Genomic DNA, 22,712 nt, shown 5'->3' with positions numbered 1-22,712 from the left:
ATTTAGTTCAAGCTGCTTACCCAATATCCTGTATCTATTTTTCAAAACCTCTGAGTAAATATTCCCGAAATCATTTGCTCCTTGGTGCACCACAACCAACTTCTTCCTACCAGGACGTGATACAATATTGTTACGAATTTGGAAACTATGATCGCACACAACATTCAGGGTCCTTTACCTCAGTTATCTCGGTAAGTACGTGTTTTATAGATAGCTCCCGTCCCTTGTTTAATGGTAAATAAATGTTAAATGCGCTGTGATTTTAGATTTCGTAAGTATATTGATGACTTCCGTCATCTGTTTGTGTGTTTGTGTGTTTGTGTTTGTTTGTGTGTGTTTGTTTGTAGGCACGATAACTCGAGAACGGAAGAAGCTACCAATGTCAAATTACACCACGTGATTCAGGAGGGTGATGGCTAGCGCTGATTTGATTTTGGTCAAAATCGGTCAAAGGTCAAGGTCACAGTGAGGTCAAGCATCCAAAAAAAGTTATAACTCGAGAACGGAAGAAGCTCCCAATGTCAAATTACACCACGTGATTCAGGATAGTGATGGCTCGCGCTGATTAGATTTTGGTCAAAATCGGTCAAAGGTCAAGGTCACAGTGAGGTCAAACATTCGATTCTTCATGGTTTGGTACAGAATCATTGTAGAAACTTCTGGTCTGCGTTGCTACCTTCTCTCGAGACAGCTTTTATGAGAAAAGATCAGAGGTCAAGTTGACGATTTCGTAAGTACCAGTCTATGACTGCTTGTTTTAATAGTTAGGAGTTTTATTGAGATCCACCAGAGAAGAACAACCCTCCTCTACAAAAAGTATGGTCAGAAAGGAACGACAACTCCCACCCCGATATTCTGAGAAGTAAACAGAATTGACGGTTGGGGCGGGTCCCTCAGAATGGCGTAAACAAGTATGTTGTTGAACAACTCCCACCCCAGGGACTTTCCCCGCGCACCGGGAAGGGGGTAGGGGAGCCCATCGGAGCGAATAAAAGACAGAGAAAGACCGAGCCAGACCAGAGAGAGACAGGAGATAGACGAAAGACAGGAGAGAGACCGAGCCGGACAGAGCCGGTTAGAGCCGAACAAAAAGACAGAGCCAGACAGAGCCAGCCAGGAGGAGAGAAGGGAGGGAGGAAGCGAAGTGAGCTGGCGGGCGCTCCTGTCGTTGTCGTCGTCGTGGCCTTGGTGGTCGCCACTGTGGTTGTCGTATAGCTGGGCTCGTCGTGTTGGTCTTGGGGGCTCATCGAGCTGGTCCGGAGACATCGTCCTGTCCTGCCTTAATCGTCAAGGACAGGTCCAAAGTAGACCCTGGCATCGGCTCCTCTATCCTCCGAGCTGAAGTCCGAAATAAAGGCATTAGCCACCACTTCTCTGTGTGTGTGTCTGTGCGTGAGCCCGTCTAATAAGTAGTGAATTGTATGTGTTTTTGTGCTGTATAAACTTGCATTGCTTTAGTCGGTATAAATCTGCTCTCATGTGCTTCCCTCATTCCCTGCCTATTATAAATAAATAGCCCCAATTGTTTAAATGTACTCAGCTTGTCGTGTCATTTCTCCATTGACTGGGTGTGTCGTGCGTGTGGGAAAGTGAGCAGCCATTGCCGCTGTAACGGAGTAACAGGATAATCGGGCCAACGGAACTTGGCGATTGAAACCGCTCGGCATCGCACACGGAACGGGCTCGCTTAAGCGGCTTGTTTCCGTAGGAGTTTTGTCGAGGGTGAAATTCCTCAGTCGCTGGACCACATGGGTAATTAGGTAAATTGAAGTTGGCAATTAACCCTACCCCACGTGGTCTACCCATTGGCATATTTCGGTCCAAAATAACAAGGACCCTTCAACCCGGACTTCTGCGGGTCGGCGATCTGTAATTCCGGGCGATCGAGCCGAGACGGCCCCACTGCTCCATCGAGCAGTGAGGGCATCGAGGGTCGTGCTCATGGTGATGTGGCGGCGAAACTACAACAATATCGTTTACCCTTCCTTCAATGTCCCTAACTCCTGCTCCTTCAAAAACTGTGCAGAATTCTGTCTACGATCCTTCCTGCAGAATGAAGAATCAACATATTTAATTGTCTCATCACCCACAAAAACCGTCTCTCATACCCCATTTCTACCAATTTCTATTGATGCACCTTCACCACTACCTACACCCGCTGCAACACTACTGCCTGCACCTGCGACACCACCACCACTGCCTGCACCCACTGCACCATCACAACTGCCAGATAAAAATGGTGTTTTTTTAATGGTGTTTATGGATCACACATGGGAGCTAAATCGACAAATGCATTCAATGGAGAATCATACATCACTAGACAGTTAAACTCCAGTCAGTCAATCCTCCCCCTGCTCTCATGTACAATATGAAGAACAAGGGACATTAGAGCACAACAGAAAATTCGTATGACATTTGAACTTGTGAGAGGTGTGTCATGATGTTAAGATTCAAACTGCACCATATATTAATAATATTATCATTTCTTTTTATGACTAGAAACTAGAAACACCAGCTCCCTCCGGAACAGTTTAGGAAGGGGTGGGTGGAGGGTGGTGGGGAGGAGAGGAGGAGGAGATTGGGACCATACTCTGTGCAGAGCGTTGGTACTGCTTTCAGCAGTCTCCTTTGATATTGGGCACAATCCTGGACGGGTCGCCACTCCGACACAGTGTACCAGCAAGCTGGTACTCATTTTGCCGACCTCGGAAGGATGACAGGCCGAGTTAACCCCACCTGGTATTAATTCAACAGCTGAACAGGATTTGAACTCAGGACGCTAGGATCCAAAGCCCGCCACCCTAACCATTAAGCCAACACCAGGCATGTGGTGGGGAAGATGAGATGAATTGTGTTCCTGGCGAGTCATACCTCCTCCCTTTGGCAGGGGTCACTAAACAACGAGCACTGTGCAGCATGCACAGGCGAAAATTGCTAGTAATATTAAACAATGCTAGTGATCGGTAGGAATGAGGTTATGCGTCAATTAAGGTCACAATTGAGCAGTAAGGGTGTCTGGAGCAATACCACACATCACCCTTGAAGCCATGGCTGGGATAAATCACATATGAGTTTCCAATATAAGATAAATAATACAGATAAATAATCCATAAGCAGTCCACATGTAATCTGCAAGAAAAAAATATCGGATAGGCAATGGAATGTATCATTCATGCATAAAGACTCCTTAAAGCACCTGTATTAGCAAAAGATTACTGTGGCCAAGGTAGCAGCTTACCTAGACTGAGGCTTGGCAAGTCGAGACAGCTCAAATCTGTTTGTCTGTAGGGGACGTGATAAACATAGAATGTCTCAAGGACATCGGGTTCTCTCCAAATTTCTTTCAGATTAGTGTTAAATAACACTAGCAACTGTTTAAAAAGGTAATCATAAGTTGGACAGAATTGACTAAATAGTTTGTGGTTATAATAATTTTTACTTTCAGAAGGTGTGCCCCATGAAATGCCACGAAAAGCTATTTATACACGTGAACAAGAAGTTAGTTCGAGGTTGAAATCCCCCTTGGGGAGGGGGGGGTAATTGAAGTCGCTACAACCTCCATTGTGTGAAGCTTAGTAACCCTGACAAGTTTGGTTGAGAATGGATAAGTAACAACTGCATGTGTCTCGGTCAGTCAGACAGACAGAAACAGACACAAAATTGCAAATTTTAGTATGATCGGCCTGGCAGAATAACCGAGAGGTATACGCACTCATCGCTGATTTGTCAAGCCTTGGTTCAAATCAGGACACAGCTATAAATTGTCATCATAGTGCTTCCTATGCAAGGTGAGGCATAAATGTGTGTGCCGACCATTGGATGGACATTAAATTGGGCATCGCATTTGCTGGCATTAGATAGTAGACATTACAGAATCCTTGGTATCCTCCACGAAGTAAAGGCAAGATATTGCCAGCACCTTGAACAAATGACATATTCCTGGACTCTGCGTTGGAGTGGAGACTTGTCCAGGATTGCAACCCTATAGCGAAGAAACTGAATTGACAAAACCGACGCTCTGTATAGAGCATGGTGTATGAGTGAGTGAGTTTATATTCTACAGTTCAATATTAGCTAAAACACGAAGTGCTAATGTTGGGGAGATATCTAAATCAGAAATTCATTGCTGTAATGGTTAGAGTGTCTGCTTTGAGTCTGCGAAGTCAGCAGTTCAAATATTGGCACAGTCATACCAAAGACTTTTAAAATGGAATGTGCTGCTTCCTTGCTCGATGTTCAGTATTTAAAATGGTTAAGATGATGGCAAATCCCTTTAGGTTGGCATCCTTAGTTTAGAGGAAGTTTCTCCTTAGGAAATGCCCTGCTGAGTGAGGTGCGAAAAGCGATGCCATTATTATGACATCGTTGGTACCCAGAGTATCTCGGGAAGTGACGACACTTCCCCCAACATCAGTGGCTGTGTTTGTCTCATCTAACAGTCTTGTGTTGTGTTGTGTTTGTTTGTCTGTATGTCCATGTGTGTGTGTCAGCTCCACTACGAGCCTTGCATCATGTTTAAAAAAAGAAAAGAAAAAAAAGACAAACAATTCCTTTTTTTGTACCTGCTTATATTGACCTTTTTGCTAAATACCCTTTGTGTACCCCCCCTTACTCTCATTATTCTCCATGACCCTTATCCCTCCAAGTCCCTCTCTATTTTGTCCCTCAACCATGCGATTGGCATGTTAACCCACCCATTCTTCCAACTGTTCTTTTCATTCTGTTACATCTTGGTCCAGTCTATGGTTTCGCTCTTCCACGAGCCTAGACTCTATACTAAAAAAAAAAAATCCACATTCTGATAACGATACACCATGTTGCCTGCAGATAAATATGTTCACAGTCACACGCTCCAAAATGCTATTTTGGAATTCCATGATAGCATGAAGCTATGGTTTCATTAAAGTTTATTGCTGTTGTATTTCTCTGTTATCTTTGTTGAAATAGATGGGCAATATGTTTGTTGAGGCTGGCACTATGGGGAGCCAGTAGTTCGAAAGGAATGGAGGTGGAGATGAGCTGCAGTCAAACACAACATTTTCAATGACAGCTCGGCTATATATAAAAATATCAGATTTGAAAAAGAAAACTCCGGTCAGTCAATAATCTCTGTGTCAGATCACACCTGCATTCCAAGCAGTGAGGGCAATAAAATAACAGCATGGATAAAGATGTTATAGCTAAGCATCTGATATTTTGTTCAAATGAACACTTGCCCTTCATGAAGCCTCACAGTATGGTTATGAAGCAGGGACTTCCTTGTGAGGAAATCAGTTGAATGTTGTACTCAATGCATACAAATAATATTGAGAATCCTGCCAAGAAAAATAAAACTCTTTGTGAAAGATAAGTTGGGATCTTAAATTTCTTCAAAAAAGAGCAACCAAGCAAGGCTTAACGTTTTTGCTGGAGGGTGGTGCACCCCATGATACAACTCCTCCTCCTGGCATCACACTAGTTTTGATCAGATACTGGAATCAAACAGCTGAGAAGCAATTACATAAAAAGCAGCCATATCTTGCTGCTCATGTTATGTCACTTCCGACTGAGTATCTCTCAGTACCTATCTCATTTCATGATATACTTTTTCATTGTCATTACACTTTCTGGTAGATTGTTCGATATATACAGCACTGTACAAAAAACTGGTGTGAAGTATGTATCTCCATTTATGCAAATTGAAAAGCACAATGTTCCCATGAAGTCTTTTCAGCTTGTCATACATACTGTATTTCTATTGCAATCTTTCCAGGGTTAAAGCAAAATTAATTATTCACCTGTTTCTCATTCACAAAGAGCTGATGAAACTCATTAATAAACACATTGCGAATCACTGTTGAAAGTGCAGCCACAAGTAATTTGGAAGGATGATGCAATCCCACCACATGAATTGCATCATATATCCCAGCATATACACATGCACAAATTTTGTGTATTATTATGAAAACAATAATCTTCAAACAAAATCAGTCGAGAGATGTTATAATCACACTGAGTACAATGAGGTGTAAAATAAACAATGGGTTTTATCAATTAAAAAATTCATACAAAGGCTGCCCATGTTTGAAATGCAAAATAACTCATATTTTAACAACGAGTGTGTTCCTCTTCCCTGCCACCTGTTTCACGTTACTTTCACATTTAATGTAATATTCATGAATTCCAATAAAAGACATTCTTTTATGAATGCCAATGACTTCCTTTTCAAGTCAACTAGTCAATCATGACCTTCCCAACCCTGAATATCATTTGCAGCAAAATAAGAAGCATTGTCTCATTTAATCGACACAATATTACAAATATTTGTTCTTGTCTTCTTCAGAAGGCTGTGGAAATCCTAAACCATAGTCTCATTATTTCGACTCTGCTTTCCTATTGTCCTCTGCTAAACCTTGACCATCCTCCTTTGGGTTTACAAATGATCCTCTGCTAAACTTGTACAATTGATGCAAAACACGACAGGTCAGTTAATCACACAAGCTGACAAATCTTTATGAAGAATCAGGAGATCAATGTGATAGATAAAAGAATGATAGAACTTGATAGAATTATGAGCTGGTGTAACACTTGAAATACATCTTTCCACTCTGGAAAATTTTACATTCTCCCTCTGTCACTCTGAAAGCACTGTATGGCAAACCCTCTCATCTACTTCCTTGATAAACCTCTCAAAGTAGGCTGATGGTGAGGCCCAACCCCAAAGCTCTGTTATGTGGTTGGGCCTTGAAAGGTAAGAGCTGATGAGGAGGCTTAGAATATCAAGAGACTGAACCTCTTCCAGTGGATGACCATGGAAATAAATATGTGGGTTCATTTGAAGATCCTTCCAGAGCGATCGGAAAAGACTGAGATTTTCTAGCATTGAATGACTTGCTCTATTTATCAGACCAGTGTTTAATCACTTCCAGATCAGCAGAGAGATATAAACCTACAGTATGCCTCGCAGAGAGATGGAGTATTGTACGACACAATGTGGAGTTGTCTAGAAAAAGGAAGAGAGGATTTTCCAGAACAACAGAAACATCATTTATCCAGATAAAGAATAAGACTGCACAAAACACTACCTTAATGAACTCCAACCTCCACTGGGAGAGAGGAGGAGATGGTTCCCTCAAGGGCAATATGTTGATTGTGAGTGTGGAGGAAGTCAGAAATCCAAGAATGAATGTGGACTTCCATGCAACTGCCCTTCTACATTCAGGTTCCTACTATTAGTCCCAATGGCCAAATCACCATTCAAACTATGGAGGTGTTACCGACTTTACCACCAGTGAAAGTGCAGCAACAACAACAGCAGCAGCAGCAGCAGCAGCAGCAGCAGCAGCAACAACAGCAACAGCAACAGCAGCAGATTCTGCAAACTAGTGTTCTACAAACCCTGTCCAGGGAGATGGTTGGCAATCCCCATTGTTGGGAGAGTAGAAGAGGTGGCAAGGAAAGCAAGATGTCAGGCAGTGTCAAATACCTGATATGTCCAGGGAGATGGTTTGCAATTCTGGTTTGAGATTGAGGGTCTCAAAGCATTGCAGCGAGAGGAGCAGACGCATGTCCAGAGTTTAGTGACTGAGATGGAATCCAAACTGATAATAATCAGAGATCAGGCTGACTGAAAACAGGAAAAACTTGACATCAGAAGCAATGATGGACTCCATGACTTGGAGGAAGGAGACTGGTTGCAGAGTTCTGCCTTGTGATTTGTAAAGTGATGTTTTCTGCCTTTCCTCTGGATGTATACACTTGTTGTGAGTCTTTATTTATGCATGCTTGTTTTTTTTTTTTACATACATAGACAAGGCTCATGGAAGAGCTAGTACAGTTGATGGATCAGGACACAACAGACAAAAACATGACACAAAACATGCATGCATGGGGTGGACAAAATGGATACTGAAGGAAACACTGAGGGAAAACTAGAAAATTGGAAGGAGGAGGGATTTAGGTGGGGTTAACGAGGGTAGAAGAGATCATGATTTTGGATTGGGAACAATCTGAGATGGTGGTGAGCAGCACTCTTGAAGACCTGGAAGGAAGATTGAAATTGAAGAGGATGTGGAAGTTGATTCCACAATTGGGGTAAAAGAAGAACAAATGAGTGTAGGTGAGCAGTGATCCTGGATTTCGATAGTTTTACTAGAAGGGGGTTGAAGGTGGACTGTGTGAGCCCGACAGAAATGTGGTGTGGTGAGGGGGGGCACAGAAAGAGCAGAGCAAGGAAGACTAGAAAGGAGGGATAGACCCAGAGACTCAGCTTCAGCACAGTAGACTAGGCAAAATTTGTGAAAATGTGGATATTTAAAGTGCTGAAGGCAAATGGTGTTAATTTATGGCATACAAGCTATTTAGGAGTATTGAGGGGTGCTGAACTCAAATCTGATGTATGCCCAGCTCAAAAATGGCCGATAATGCCTTAAAATTGAGAAATCCAAGATGGCCACCAACGACAGGCTGAAATGTATTTATGTTCATATCTTTTTGACTAAACAAGGTAGAAACTTGAATGAAATGTGCTTTTGTAGGTTTTCATATATGGGGAATCCAATGCCATATTCAGTTTTGATATAAAATGTGAAGAAACTGATTGAAGATGAATAATTTGTCGACCAGATAAGATCCACAAGCAGGTTGATCCTATGTGTCCAGGAATAATTTACTCAGTTTGCAGTTTTTTCTCATTGCAGATATATCCAATATAATATAATCCAAATACTAATAATATAATATATAATAATAATAATAATATGTGAGGGCTCACAACCCCACAGGCGGGCTCCCTGTGGACCGTCCAGGTCCTGGTTGCTAAGCCATTACGTCGCGTGGTTACCAAGCCGCTACGTTGAGAAAACGTTTCAGGAGCAATTGTTATATTGGCCCGTGCTTTGGGGCTGTTTACTCGGTAAGTTGTAGTTATTATCGCTTATAATGGCCATACATATTTTGATTAGTGTCTATTGCTTTCGTAGCTTTGGTTTCTTTAGTGTTTTCACATAGTTTTAGGGGTATTTTCCGTAGTTTTGTGTTGCATGTTTGCACGATTCGAGAACACGTGCTTTGAGATCATGCACTTACTTAGATTCCTTTTCTGTCCTTTTATAGTGATTATGTATTGCAGCCGTCAGGGTAAGCACTATGCTGACTATTATTCGTATTTTAGAGGTAGTTTTCGAGAGGTTATTTCATTTTGTAATTTTGTATTCATTATTTCTACATGAGCCTACATGGCTTTACGGACAAGCAGTTGTGCTGACAGGATTAAGTAGTCTATCTGCCTACTACTACTCCAGAATTAGTCAGTGTCTGCCTCAAACAAGTCCTGTAATTATCTAGGAACTGTGTATTAATATTATGTATTTTTAGGTCCTTTTGTTCTGCTTTGGAGTAAATAAAAAGAGTCACATGGCCAATTGAAAACGCTGCGTTACAAATATAATATATCCAATATAATATAATCCAAATAATAATAATAATAATAATAATATAATCCGAAATAATATGCTGTAATGGAATATTTGATGTGAACATCTTTGTATAATTACAATGATATACAAATCACACACCCCATTGGTATGCCGACTTCAAGTGCCTGCCACTTGGTTGAATATTGAGGCAAACAAATCGGACATAAAAGAAAAGACCTTGATCAAATTCATAAAGGAGGTTAAGTTAAGAAACTAAGGCTAAGTGACATCAAGGAGGCAGCATGCATTTTGAAGCCAGGTATGGGGTGGAAGATAGATGCAGATTTGAACAGAGCACTGAGGTTCCCATCTCATATTGCAGTCATCCAACAAAGACCTGATTTAATTATTTGGTCTGATGTGGTGAAAAGGGTTATCATCGTTGAGCTGACGGTACCATGGGAGGGAAATATGGAATGGGCATATGAAAGAAAGTTGTGCAGATATGAAGAGGTAAGAGAAGTGTGTGATGACCGTGGGTGGAAGTGTTATGTGCTACCAGTAGAAGTGGGTTGTAGAGGTTTTGTGGCAAAGTCTATGTTGAAGTACCTCAAGATGATTGGGGCGTCATCTAAGCAAGTCAAGAATACTGCAACACAAATACAGGAAACAGCAGAAACAGCCTCATTGTGGATCTAGAGGCAGAGACGAGTGCAGAGTGATGACATTCACATGTAAATGCACATCTGGTGCGAATATATATTTGGTCAATGATATTTGGTGGTGAGCATGTTGGCCGATGTCACTTGGTGGTGTGTGTGCTGTGATGCTAGGGCTGCCTGTGAGGAGCTGCACTGGAGTAGGCCCCAAAACAGTTGTGATCCATGGGTTCCATTGACATTCTGGCATATCCTGACTAAGGAACTGTAGCTTTTAACATGCATCATCTCTATTAGGCATAAACAGAGTCAAGATGATATGAGTAGAGACTTGATATGTGCAATTTCCTCAGTGACAGGATGGAGTGGTACCCAAACTGGATCAACCTCATCTGATTCAGTGATTAAGTCCATTTCCACTTGAACTGTGCCATCAACAACCAGAACATTTTTTGGGGGGCATAACCACCTGAGGTGATCACTGAGAGGTACCTGAAAGGGCCTCAGGTCACATGCTTGTGCACCTTCAATGCCAGATGGGGAACACTCGGGCCTTACTGATTTGAGAATGACAACAGCAAGACAGTGACGATCAATGGTGAGTGCTACCATGCTGTGCTCCAGAAGTTCCATGAAGACCTAGCCAAAAAAGTTACCCCAAACCAGCTCAGCATGACCTGGTTTATGTGGGATGGTACACTCCCGCATACAGCTGGTGACACCATCACTTTCCTGCGGCAGCTCTTGAGAATCCACCTTGTTGCCCTTATAGGTCATGTGGAGGTGGGTGGGTTCATTCAGTTTCGTTGTGCAGATCACCAATCTAAACGAAATTCACCCTGTACATTCATGAGAACACACCATTGAAATTCCTACTTGTTTCCATATGGACAAGTTGACACACCGACAGTTATTACCATTTGAAATTGACAATTTGAAATTGAAATTGACCATTTGAAGTTGACACACCGACAGTTATTACCAATTGAAATTACCGCCGTGAAGTGGGCGTGGCATGCTTGTAATCATGGAGGAAACGACCAGGAAACAACAAAACAAGATGGCGGCGCCCATGGTTGTCGTGTGATTTCGAGTGATTTTTGGTCTTTCAACAACCAAATATGCATTGTTTCATACACTTGGGTGGGGAGGATGATGAGAAAGTGACACAATTCATGGATAAGAGCTGGCGTAAGGTATGCGAGTGTGCGAAGGCTTGGTGCGACACCACAGATCGTGAAACTATTAACAAATGCCGTTTGCTGGCTGATCAAATAATGAAACTGCTGCCAATGACTGATCTTCCTGCGGATGCCGGCTGTCACCGGTTCTGCTATGCGTCGTTTTTTAACAAGGATCATATAAAACGTGCTGAAGCCAGGAAAAGAAAATCAGAAGCCAGCACTACTGCAGTTTCTGCTAGTGCCAGTGAGGTGGTGGGCAGACTCGAAGAAGAGGGGCACTCATACCACAAAATACGTAGAAAATCACTCAGAACCTCTGTAGAAAGGGTGGCTGGCAAATCAGCTGGTGTACTGCCAATAATTTATATCATATGCCAGAAAAAGGAAAAATTCATCCGTGTCAAAGGAAAATCTCAACGTGATCAATTGTCCTTGGCAGAAACACAGGATGGAGGAAAGCTGAGGGAAACTGCTGAGCAGAGGAGAGATGAACGTGATCTGAGAATAATGACAAATATAAAGGATAAAGACTGTGTGGCGCTAGAAGTTTGTTATCACCATAAATGTTATTAAGAGTATGTGAATGACACATATCACAGACAGAGTGAAAGTAAACTCCAAACTCAGAAAGTGAACTATGACTTAACATTTGACATTTTCTGTGATAAAGTAATGCAGGTAAGACTCATTGATGGAAAGCAATCTATACATATGAAGAAGTTGTGTGAGATGTTCAATGATCTACTCAGAGTATGCGAAGGTCAGGATAAGGCCAACTACCAGGCAACAAGACTGAAGAAAAGACTGCAGGAACGGTACCCAGACATGATTTTCTATCGTCCACCAAAAATGTCTGAGAGCGAAGTGGTGTACATGAAGGACATTGATATCGGTTCCATTGCTCAGGCTGCTGTTGTAGACAGTAACTCTACAACAGAAACAGTCAACTACAGAGGATGAAGCCAGCCAGGGTCCACAGCAGGGTGACTCAGGCCTCAATTTACATGTTTTATACTCGGGAGCACTCATGGTGAGGGATGACCTGAACAAACACCAAAGTGTGGACATTACATGGCCCCACTTGCTCCTGACTTCGACATTTCAAATGCTGAAAGAGCCATCCCTGTTGCATTGAACAACCTTGTTGCATGGATAGCGGGCCTATCAGACAAGCCAACCCTGGAGAAATTTGTGGAATTCCCACAGCATATTCATCTGAAAATGCTCTCTGTTCTTCAAGACGTTGTTTCTATAGCGTCAAGGGGTCAGACGTTTACTCCGAAGCCCTATGCATTGGGCCTGACTGTGAAACATTGGACTGGTTCTACTCGACTGTTAGGACTGCTCAACAATCTTGGGCATCGTGTCTCAGTCAGTACTACACAGGCATTGGAAACTGCTTTGGCGCTGTTGCAGATTGATCAGGAGGGAAAACTGCCCTCAAACTGCCTCAGAAATGTACCGACAATATTTGTGTACGATAACATCAATTTCAGTGAGGAGACCCTCACTTGTCATGGGACCACTCACCACACCAATGGATTGATGATACAAGACGCACCCTCTGAGCCGATTCATCACGCTCGTCCAGTGACTCCAAGTAGCCGTCGTCAGCGGTCATTAGTTGGTAACACACCACCCATTCTCAAGTATGGTGGTGGGAAAAGGCAAGGGACCACAGCCTTTTACAGTTGTGACATTGACATCAGTCCGTCACAAGAGGACAGGCTATCGCTGGATGTGCTCTATTACACAATGAAAACGGTCCAGAAAACGGACGGGCGGTTGCCGACATGAACTGGGTACAACACCCTCCTTCGTCGGGATGAAGAGTTGACCAAGTCAGCCATCATCTACCTTCCTGTAATTGAGGCATCACCCACGGAACTGGACACAGTTTGCACGGTGCTACGCCAAAGCATCGATATGGCTGATAAACTGGAACGTGAAAAAGTAGTTCTAGTCTTCGACCTTGCGATCTACAGTAAGGCGCAGGAGATTCGTTGGTTGCACCCGGAGTTGACAGAAAGGTTGGTAATTCGTCTCGGCGAACTCCACCGACTCATGAGCTTCCTAGGCGTGATCGGCAAAAGATTCAGAGACGCAGGTCTGCTAGACCTCATAATAGAGTCTGGTATTGTCGCTCAGCATTCTGCAAATTCAGTAATAAACGGCCACCACTATAACAGGAGTCTGCACTGTCACAAGCTCGTCTACAAAGCGCTAGGAAGACTATGCTTCCAGGCCTTCATGGACTCCCTCACAGAGGAGACACGTGCGATTTGAGAGATGTATAGAGCGTCTCCAGGAAACGTTTCCGTCTCCATTGTTCGAACAGTTACTATCATCGGAAGAGGTCTCGGAAATGTTCACACATTACAGCGACTTCAGACAGCAGCAATGTACAGCGAGCAAAACATTCACATTCTGGTGCTCCTAATTGGAAATGGTGGAGCCAGCATTAGAGCTTATACGGGCAACTCGTATTTCGAACTGGCCGAAACACCTTGCGATCACGAGAGCGTCAATGCCCTGGTACTTTGCACACGATCACCTAAACTATGCAAGGTACTTACCCGTTTACTGGCTGGAAATGGCAGGGCTAGAGCACTCCCACCCTGACACCTATCAAGCGTGCATGGACGGCAAATGGACTGCCCAATGGCATACTCGTTATGGATTTCGTAGTGGTGCGTGCGATTAGATCATAGAGCAGACTTTATATAGGGACAGCAAGACCAGTGGAGGCATCATTGGTTACACTCAGAAAAGCACAGCTGTGAAGAAGTGGATCCTGTCCCAACCAGCACGTGCGGAAATCGCAAGGAAATGCGAGTCCATGGCGCGTATCCACAACGAGCCCCGAACGAGAAAGGATTTGGATGTGTCGAGCTCAAAAAAGAACAAAGCAGCGGTGGTACAAGTGATGGACACAGTACTTCAAATGATTAACCCTTTCTCCGGCGCTCACCTTGAACTCGTCAATATTAGTTCAGGTGTCATCGCAACGCCAGCCACTTCCGCGGACTTGATGAACGCGTAATGTGAAGGGAGAGAATGCTGTCGTGCAATTCATGCATGATTGGCTTCTCTCGGGTGAGGTCCCATTCTTCAGTCCGATTTTTAAGGCCAAATTGGCAACTTTCTCGAAGGCGCGAGGCAAGTCGGCGACTCCCCACCAGCAGACGCCGAAGGTTGAAATTGCGAATGAACGTCGTCTTTTCACACGACTGCTGTTGATTGGCGAGAAAAGCAATGTAACACTCCACGATCTGCTCGCGTACCCACTGGCGAACATATCTTTCCCGCTGGCAAGATATCTGGTGATGGTTCAATTGCTAAGACGGATAAAGCCAATCTCTGCAACTACATACTGAAACTGGCCCGATTGCCGTGTTGACGCTTGGCCTATCCAAGGTACAATGATTGTGGATGGAATGGCCGTTATTCAGGCGATAAAGGCTGGTTCATTGCCTTACACTTTCAGCAAACTTGAAGAGATGGTGCTGAACATCGTAGTGGCCAAAGCATGACATAACCAATCTTCGAGACTGGACGTGGTGTTTGATACTTACCCAAGTATCAGCATCAAGTGCCTGGAGCATGCCAGACGAGCGAGCAGGGCGGGCAATCTTCAGGTGCGAACCATCTACGGACGCGATCAAGCCTTTCCAAAACAGTGGGCCAATTATCTCTTGAGCGGAGCCAACAAGGAGGCGTTGATAGAGTTCATCGGCGAATCATGGACGAGAAATATCTCTCCATCAAAACTGGGCGACATGTTGTTGTATGTCAGTCATGCCGGCAAATGTGAGAAAATCAAGGCGTCGAATGGTGTCATAACTGTGTCGTCAGTACCTGAACTTGAATGTGACCATGAGGAAGCTGACACGAAGCTCCTGCTACATGCCACTCACGCGGGACAGAATGAAGAGTCGGTGCGCATAGAGAGTTTCGACACCGATGTGTTTGTCTTGGCATTGGCTCACTCAAAGTCGATTCGAGCACGAAATTTCCATCTGGTCACAGGAAGTCCCAAGGATTTATCGTTGTTGACATTAGGAAGCTGAGTAATGCCCTGGAAAGTTCTGTCTGCGATGCGTTCATCGGTTTGCACAATTTCACGGGAAGTGATACCACCAGTGCATTCCACGGTAAGGGCAAAACAAGGCCATTTGACTTGATGATGAAGAGTCCCCATCTCATCACCTGTTTCGGGAGCATTGGTCGAGAATTCACGCGAGATCAGAATATCATTCACGACCTGGAACAATTCGTCTGTGCCATGAACAATCAGCCGACCATGAAGAGTGTGGATGAGGCTCGCTACAAGCTATTCTGCAGCCAGTCGCTGGGAGAACAGAAGTTGCCACCTACAAGCGACGCTCTGATGCTGCATTGCAAAAGAGTGAACTATCAGTCTGCGATCCACCACCGTGCGACTGAGAGGTTTATAGGAGCCCCTTCTCCTACATTTCACGGATGGGTGGAACGCAACGGAGCAATGACTGTTCACTGGCTGAGCAAACCACCAGCGCCGAAGGAACTGTTCGAGGCGACGAAAAGTAATTGCAAGAAGACGAAATGCGAGACCAACCAGTGTTCTTGCCAGTCAAAAGGACTGTCCTGCACAGAGTGCTGTGGGTGTCAAAACTTCGCCAACGATGAACAGACCCGTGCAGAAATGGAACTTATGGATGATGAAAGCGGAACTGACAATGATTCCGATGACGAACTATGAATGCGGGTGTCACACTGCTTTTGCTGTGGTGATCTACTACACAGTAGTATTCAGGTTGGTTAGCATGTAATAGTGGACTTGAGTTTTGTAATAGCAGCAGTCAAGAACCTAGTTCAGCAACCGCTTCAGAGCAAGAAATACTGGAGTTCTAAGACAGTAATCCTTTTGTGGCGGTTCTACTTTTCATCAGGCTGAGTCGCGCAGTCTCTTTGTCTTTGATTTAATCCGTAATAGCAAATATAACTGTCTTTAATAGGCGCTGTAACTGCCTTTAATAGTCAATGTAACTACCTTTAATAGCCAGTGTGGCTGCCTTTTCAGCAAAAAGTTGCCTTGGTCAACTCGAAGGCCTGTCTGGTCGGTCCAGACGTTTTCGGCTGGTAAAAAAATGTAACGGCTTCGGTTTACGATCTTTAATTATAAACATCTTTAATAACAGTGAATAGGGCTCTGTATAAACATATTGTATCATTTTAAGACCTCACAAGAGTTTTCTTTGATGTACGTATCAGTCTAACATGATTCTTCATTTCTGTGTCAAAATCGTGCTTTAATGTTCAGTGTATCTTTAATTGCCAAAAATGACCAATTGTGTCACATCCTCGATGTGGAAACAAGTGGATTTGGACTCAGCGTCTAAAATTATTTAAGTATGCCAAATTTCATTCAGATTGGTGATCTGCACAACGAAAATCATTTTCTGAAGTTAATAGCGAGTACCTCCACATGGTCTATTAGTACCACTCATGACTGGGCACCTCATAGTCTAGACTTGAACCCTCTGGACTACTGGCTCTGGGGGGGGGGGGGGCTGCCAAGGGTTCTGTCTGCACCAATTGCCCTGCCACACTGGTTGATCTGAAGCAGTAGGTGTCAGACTACCTCCAGGCAGTGCCACATGAGACCTACAGAAAAGTTGGACAGAACTTTGGAGTTAGGATCAATGCCTGTCTGAACTGCGGAGGGCACACATCGAGAATGACAATTACAAGGATTTTGCATAAATGCCAATTTCAGACCTTGGGCTCTCACTAACTCCAGCAGTGACTTACTGCAATAGCAATCAGTGATAGAAAATAAAATGTCATAAACTTTCAATAAATATTTGGTTGACGTTCTTGAGGTTTCTGTTTCTTGGTAAATATACATTTGAAGTTGCATACTCTTTTTGAAACACCCTGTACATACACACATACATACAGTATGGTGGAAATAACGCCACCTTTGGTGGTAACTAGTATCACAAATCATCTTGCTTTATCTTCTTCATAATATAATGGAACCTACGGTACTCAAAACTATGATATGTTGTGATCAATAAAATTTCTTTCAAAAATGATAAAAATTATAAAATTCATTTCCAAGAATGTTCCACAGCAGATGGCCCACCAAAGGTTGGCCAAGAAGGTAACTCCCATCCTTTGGGAGTACCCGCTCGTGTCATAAATTGATGGCTCCAAATGAGGAAGGAAAGGCAGTAAAGATGGTTAATTTAATGAAGATAATATCCCAAACTGGAGAAAATAATTTTATTCTCTATCATTCTGTTTAGTTCAAAATCGTGGAATGGGGTGCGAGTTCATCATTTCACCAATCCAATTAAGCAAGAAAATAAAAGGTTAAAAACCACCGGTGCAAGGGTTCATTTCTATAACTCATTACCAGTGAGGAGTATGTGTGGTCATCCGAACCGCAGACAGGAGATGGAGTGCGAACACGGCAGTGTTTGCAGGTCATCACAGACATGGAAGAGATAGGTTTTGGGCTTTCCTTCAACTTCTTCATGCTGGAAAGGACAGAAGGAGGCAAAGTTATTTTCAGTTTGAGCTTAAAGTCAGTGATAGATGGAGAAGATGTCAATGTTGGCAACACATGGGACACATGCCAGGATGGAAGGTTATGGGAAACAAAAGAACAAGCTTTAGCTTGAGTCAGGCTAATATGATCAAGCTAAATGCATGAGGAAAATTCAATCAGAGATATCGAACATCGTAACAAGAAAGAGCCACAAGAACCTACAGAAGTCAATTCACGCAAGTGCATTGGCTCTCTTCCATGTTTTAAAAAAATATTAAACAATGATCCACCTCATGATTATTCAGGCTTCTTTATGAATCCCAGCTCAACCCTTGCAGCAATAGCACAGCCCTTACCAACCACGTATTTTTGTGACAAATACCCAAAACACATCAGTAATTTAAGAGACCATTGAGCCAAATAGACAGTGAATGAATGCTACAGTCATGTAGTTAGAGGGCATTTCTGGGAAAGAAATATCACTTCATTGTGTTGTCGTTATTTGAGATCTACACCGAGATGTGCACAATTGTATTTCTCTACCTTGTTCCTCAAAGGAAACTTGCACTCCCAAAGGACATTTTTGAAGTGCAATGTACTGCCAGTGATACCGTGACCCAGTTGTGATGATAATGATGAACTCACCTGCACCCAGTGATGAATTTCTGTTACTGTCATACAATTCAATATATGTGAGGTGCAGGCCAGTTGGTCTTTGACCTGCTCAGCCACATTGGTGCAGTATACTGCAGCTCAGCACAGCTGGCAATAGCTAATTAGGGCACACAAGGGGGAAAATTGTTATCTCTGCAGTAGTAGCTGATAAATATACTTCTGGTTTGCTTAAGAGCAAAATTATATTTCTGGTGATTTCAATATTGTCTTCTTCAGGGCAGGAATTATGTTTCTAAACATTTTTACCACTGCATCATTCGCGGTTGTTCCATTTCTTCCAGATAGTGCATTAAAATGGAAAATAAGCCTATTTAATGGTGACGTGCTGTTGCTGAATAGTGTAAGGGGTAAAATAGCATGCACCATCTTTCCAGATCTTAAATGATAAATGAACACAGGCTTGATATTTTCAAACAACTAAATTAATTCCACTACCCTTCCCACTTTCCTGGAGGCCTGGGAAAAACCTTACAATCGGTAGTTCTTGGAAAGGCAAGTCACAAATGGCTTTGCAATGTCCCAAATGGAACAAATTTTACAAGCTCAATTTTTTTGTTTTTGAATTTCGGAGAGTATCACGTAAAAAACAATACCTTTCAAAAAAATAACTCTGCTCTTGTCAAGGAAAGATACATTGAATCCATTCACTTATGAAATTAATGCACCATGAGTCATGCAGATAAGTCAAAGCTAATATTGACCTTATGCTGTCTGTGCACCTTGCCACATGCAGCAAAGTCAGGATTAGGTTGTAGCACGTCGGCAGCTGATTAGCGCCATGATGACATTGATGCGTCACTTCCACTTCTAGGTTTGTTCCATTGCTGTCACAAGGGAGACGCTTTGCCATGGCCTCCTGTTGAGGACATGACATGGAGAGTGGCTGTGCCTGAGCATGCGTGTCGCTTGATGAGCTGTTCCAAGCCTTGTGGCCATCGTCTCTCTGGGTTTATCGCCGAAGCTGTGACCAATCTGTTGAGCGTGGCCCTGACCGCGGAATTGCTGTGTCAGGCCCGGTCCGACCCATGGGAGTGGTGGAGTGAGGTGTGGTCACGGAGGGAGGATGCTGGTACGCTGACCGAGACCAAAGGGGAAGGGCGGCCGAGCAGGTGTGGTTCATGCAGAAGCACTCGGAGTGAGCTCGCCGTTGTGGTGAACAAAGTACTCCGGATGCTGGAGTGGGACGCACTCGGTCTTGTGTTGATGTTCGGGAACGCATGGTCCTGGGTTCTGGGCCGGTCGCTCCTTCTGCTCTGCGTCTGCGAGTCCATTCCTGCGGCCCGTTTGCGGTGCCTGGGTGCACGGACTGCAGCATTGCTCGCTCTGTGCACCTTGGGCATTCGCAGGTACTGCTCGCCATTTGCGAACACAGTGCATGTGATCTCCTCGCTGATGCCAGCGCTCCATGTGCCCTGGCTGAGTGAGCTTTGAGCCGTAGGGACTCTGAGCTTGGAAACCTTTTGTTGTAATTTAAAATGTCTCTATTTCTGCTTTCTGATTAATTTGCATTTTCATTCTATACATTAATGTTAATGCATAATATACATATTCATGCAATGTTAGATGATTATTATATGTATATATATATATATATATATATATATATATATATATATATATATATATATATATATATATATATTTGTAAGCGTGTTTTGTAATTGTAAACTTGACAAATATCAGTCTTTGGAATACCTTGTCCAGTATTTGACATTCTCAACAAACCAAAATGATTGATTGATTGGTGAGAAAAGAGCTTTCTACAGAAGATAACTTGAAATGCGTTAACACACTTTGTTCATTTCCCAAGAACTGTAGTTGCTTTGCTACAGATTTGCAAACTGAAACAGCATTCAATGGAATAGTGATTTAAACTATCCATCAGTGCAGGTAGTGGTGAGGCTGTAAATGAGTGCAGAGTGGGGTGAGGGTGGAGTGAGTGCAGGCAGGGATGGGGGTAGAGTGAGTGAAGGCAGAGTGAGGAAAAAGTGAGTGAAGGCAGGGGTAAGGGATGAGTGAGTGCAGGCAGGGGTGCAGTAAGAGTGAGTGCAGGCAGTGTTGAGGCCAGAGGAAGTGCAGGCAGGGGTGAAGTCAAAGGGAGTGCAGTCAGGGGTGAGGCCAGAGAGATGGTTTATATTGAGGAAGAAAAAATAAAATATGGGAACTGTTCATTCCGCAGGAAGGATTGTAGACATTGAGATATTTTTCTCCACCGAAAATTTTGAAGGAGCAGGAGTAATGGAAATTGAAGGGAGATTAAATGACATTGTGTTTGGTCACGTCAGGAAGGCGTTGGCTATAATGCACTAAGAGCAAATGATAAGGGTAAAGTTTACTCAGAGGATTTAAAAAATAGGGACACAATATTGGGTACACAATGAAAGCAAAGGATTGGAGGTGATGTTTCCGGTGTTCTTCCGAAAATAGCAATATGGAAGAAAAGTCATAAATAAAGTAATATATGTCAATTTATGGTTGAAAGAATGGTCTAGGCAGCAAGATTTTGAGTTTGGAAAGCAATTTCACCATTTTGGATGCAAATGGAGTGTTTCCAGAATGATGGCCCAAGGCTAAACAGAAAGTGGGCAGGAAAGTTTGCAGTGGGAATTGAGAGAATGAAGGCTTTTTTAGGCTAGAGAAGGGTGGTGAGGCAATAAATGAAGGAACTGCTACTGAAAACATGATTGGGAAGGCCAGGGAGCAAAATAGTTCACGAAATGGAAAGTATTTTTTTCAAGTTCTATACCAATGCCAAGAGTTTACATAATAAGATAGAAGCTAAAGTAAATAGCGATGAGGACAACATCGTTGCAATAAGTGAGACTTGGTTTAATGAGGAGAATCACAGGACGACAAGACATGAAGACTGCAAGAGTTACAGTACATGGCCAAAAGTATTTGGAAACCCCTTATAATTAGTGGATTCGGCTATTTCAGCCACACCCATTGCTGACAGGTGTATAAAATCAAGCACACTGTCATGCCATCTCCATAGACAAACATTGGCAGTAGAATGGGCCGTACTGAAGAGCTCAGTGATTTTCAACGTGGCACTGTCATAGGATGCCACCTATCCAACACATCAGTTCATCAAATTTCTGCCCTGCTAGAGCTGCCCAGATCAAATGTAGGTGCTATTATTGTGATATGGAAATACTTTGGAGCAACAAGAGCTCAGCCGCAATGTGGTAAGCTACCCAAGCTCACAGAACGGGACCACCGAGTGCGTGGAAAATTGTCTGTCGTCGGTTGCATCACTCACTACCGAGATACAAACTGACTCTGAACGCAACGTCAGCACAAGCACTGTTCATCGACAGCTTTATGCAATGGGTTTCCATGGCCGAGCTCCCGCACAAAAGCCTAAGATCACCATGCGCAATGCCAAGCATCGGCTGGAGTGGTGTAAAGCTCACTGCTATTGGACTCTGGAGCAGTGGAAACGCATTCTCTGGAGTGATGAATCCCGCTTCACCATCTGGCAGTCTGACAGACGAATCTGGTGGGTTTGTCAGATGGTTCTCTGGAGTGATGAATCCCGCTTCACCATCTGGCAGTCTGACAGACAAATCTGGTGGGTTTGTCAGATGCCAGGAGAATGCTACCTGTCTGAATGCATAGTGCCAACTGCACAGTTTGGTGGAGGAGGAATAATGGTCTGGGGCCATTTTTCATGGTTCAGGCAAGGCCCCTTCATTCTAGTGAAGGAAAATCTTAACGCTACAGCATATAATGACATTCTAGACAATTATGTGCTTCCAACTTTGTGGAAACAGTTTTGGGAAGGCCCTTTCCTGTTTCAGCATGACAATGCCCCCGTGCACAAAGCGAGGTCCCGACAGAAATGGTTTGTCGAGATCAGTGTGGAAGAACTTGACTGGCCTGCACAGAGCCCTGACCTCAACCCCATCGAAGACCTTTGGGATGAATTGGAATGCCGACTGTGAGCCAGACCTATTCGCCCAACATCAGTGCCTGACCTCACTAATGCTCTTGTGGCTGAATGGAAGCAAATCCCTGCAGCAAGGTTCCAGCATCAAGTGGAAAGTCTTCCCAGAAGAGTGGAGGCTGTTATAGCAGCAAAGGGGGGGGGGGGGGGACTAACTCCATATACATGCCATGATTTTGGAATGAGATGTTGGACGAGCAGGTGTCCACATACTATTGGCCATGTAGTGTATATGTGTGATCGGAAAGAGCAAATAGGAGGGGGTGTAGGAATATGGACAATATTGGAAATGACAATATTGTATAAAAGAAA

The 22,712-nt window shown here is 43.5% G+C and overlaps 1 protein-coding gene across 3 annotated transcripts in view; it reads right to left on the bottom strand.

The window, feature by feature from the left end:
• The window catches only part of SPOCK3 (SPARC (osteonectin), cwcv and kazal like domains proteoglycan 3), a 570,187-nt gene that overhangs the window by 211,422 nt on the left and 336,053 nt on the right, over positions 1-22,712 (bottom strand). For all 3 annotated transcript variants that reach the window (XM_085882734.1, XM_085882736.1, XM_085882735.1), the window contains exon 5: positions 17,642-17,765. In XM_085882734.1, the coding sequence (XP_085738860.1) occupies positions 17,642-17,765 (124 nt within the window). The remainder of the gene's footprint in view (positions 1-17,641; positions 17,766-22,712) is intronic.

The sequence above is a fragment of the Eptatretus burgeri genome, chromosome 5, assembly GCF_056783735.1.
Source record: "Eptatretus burgeri isolate ZD-2024b chromosome 5, Ebu_testis_v1, whole genome shotgun sequence".
NCBI classification, from domain to species: domain Eukaryota; kingdom Metazoa; phylum Chordata; class Myxini; order Myxiniformes; family Myxinidae; genus Eptatretus; species Eptatretus burgeri.
The sequence above is the reverse complement of the archived record's forward strand: the minus strand, read 5'-3'. Positions and strand labels throughout refer to the sequence as shown.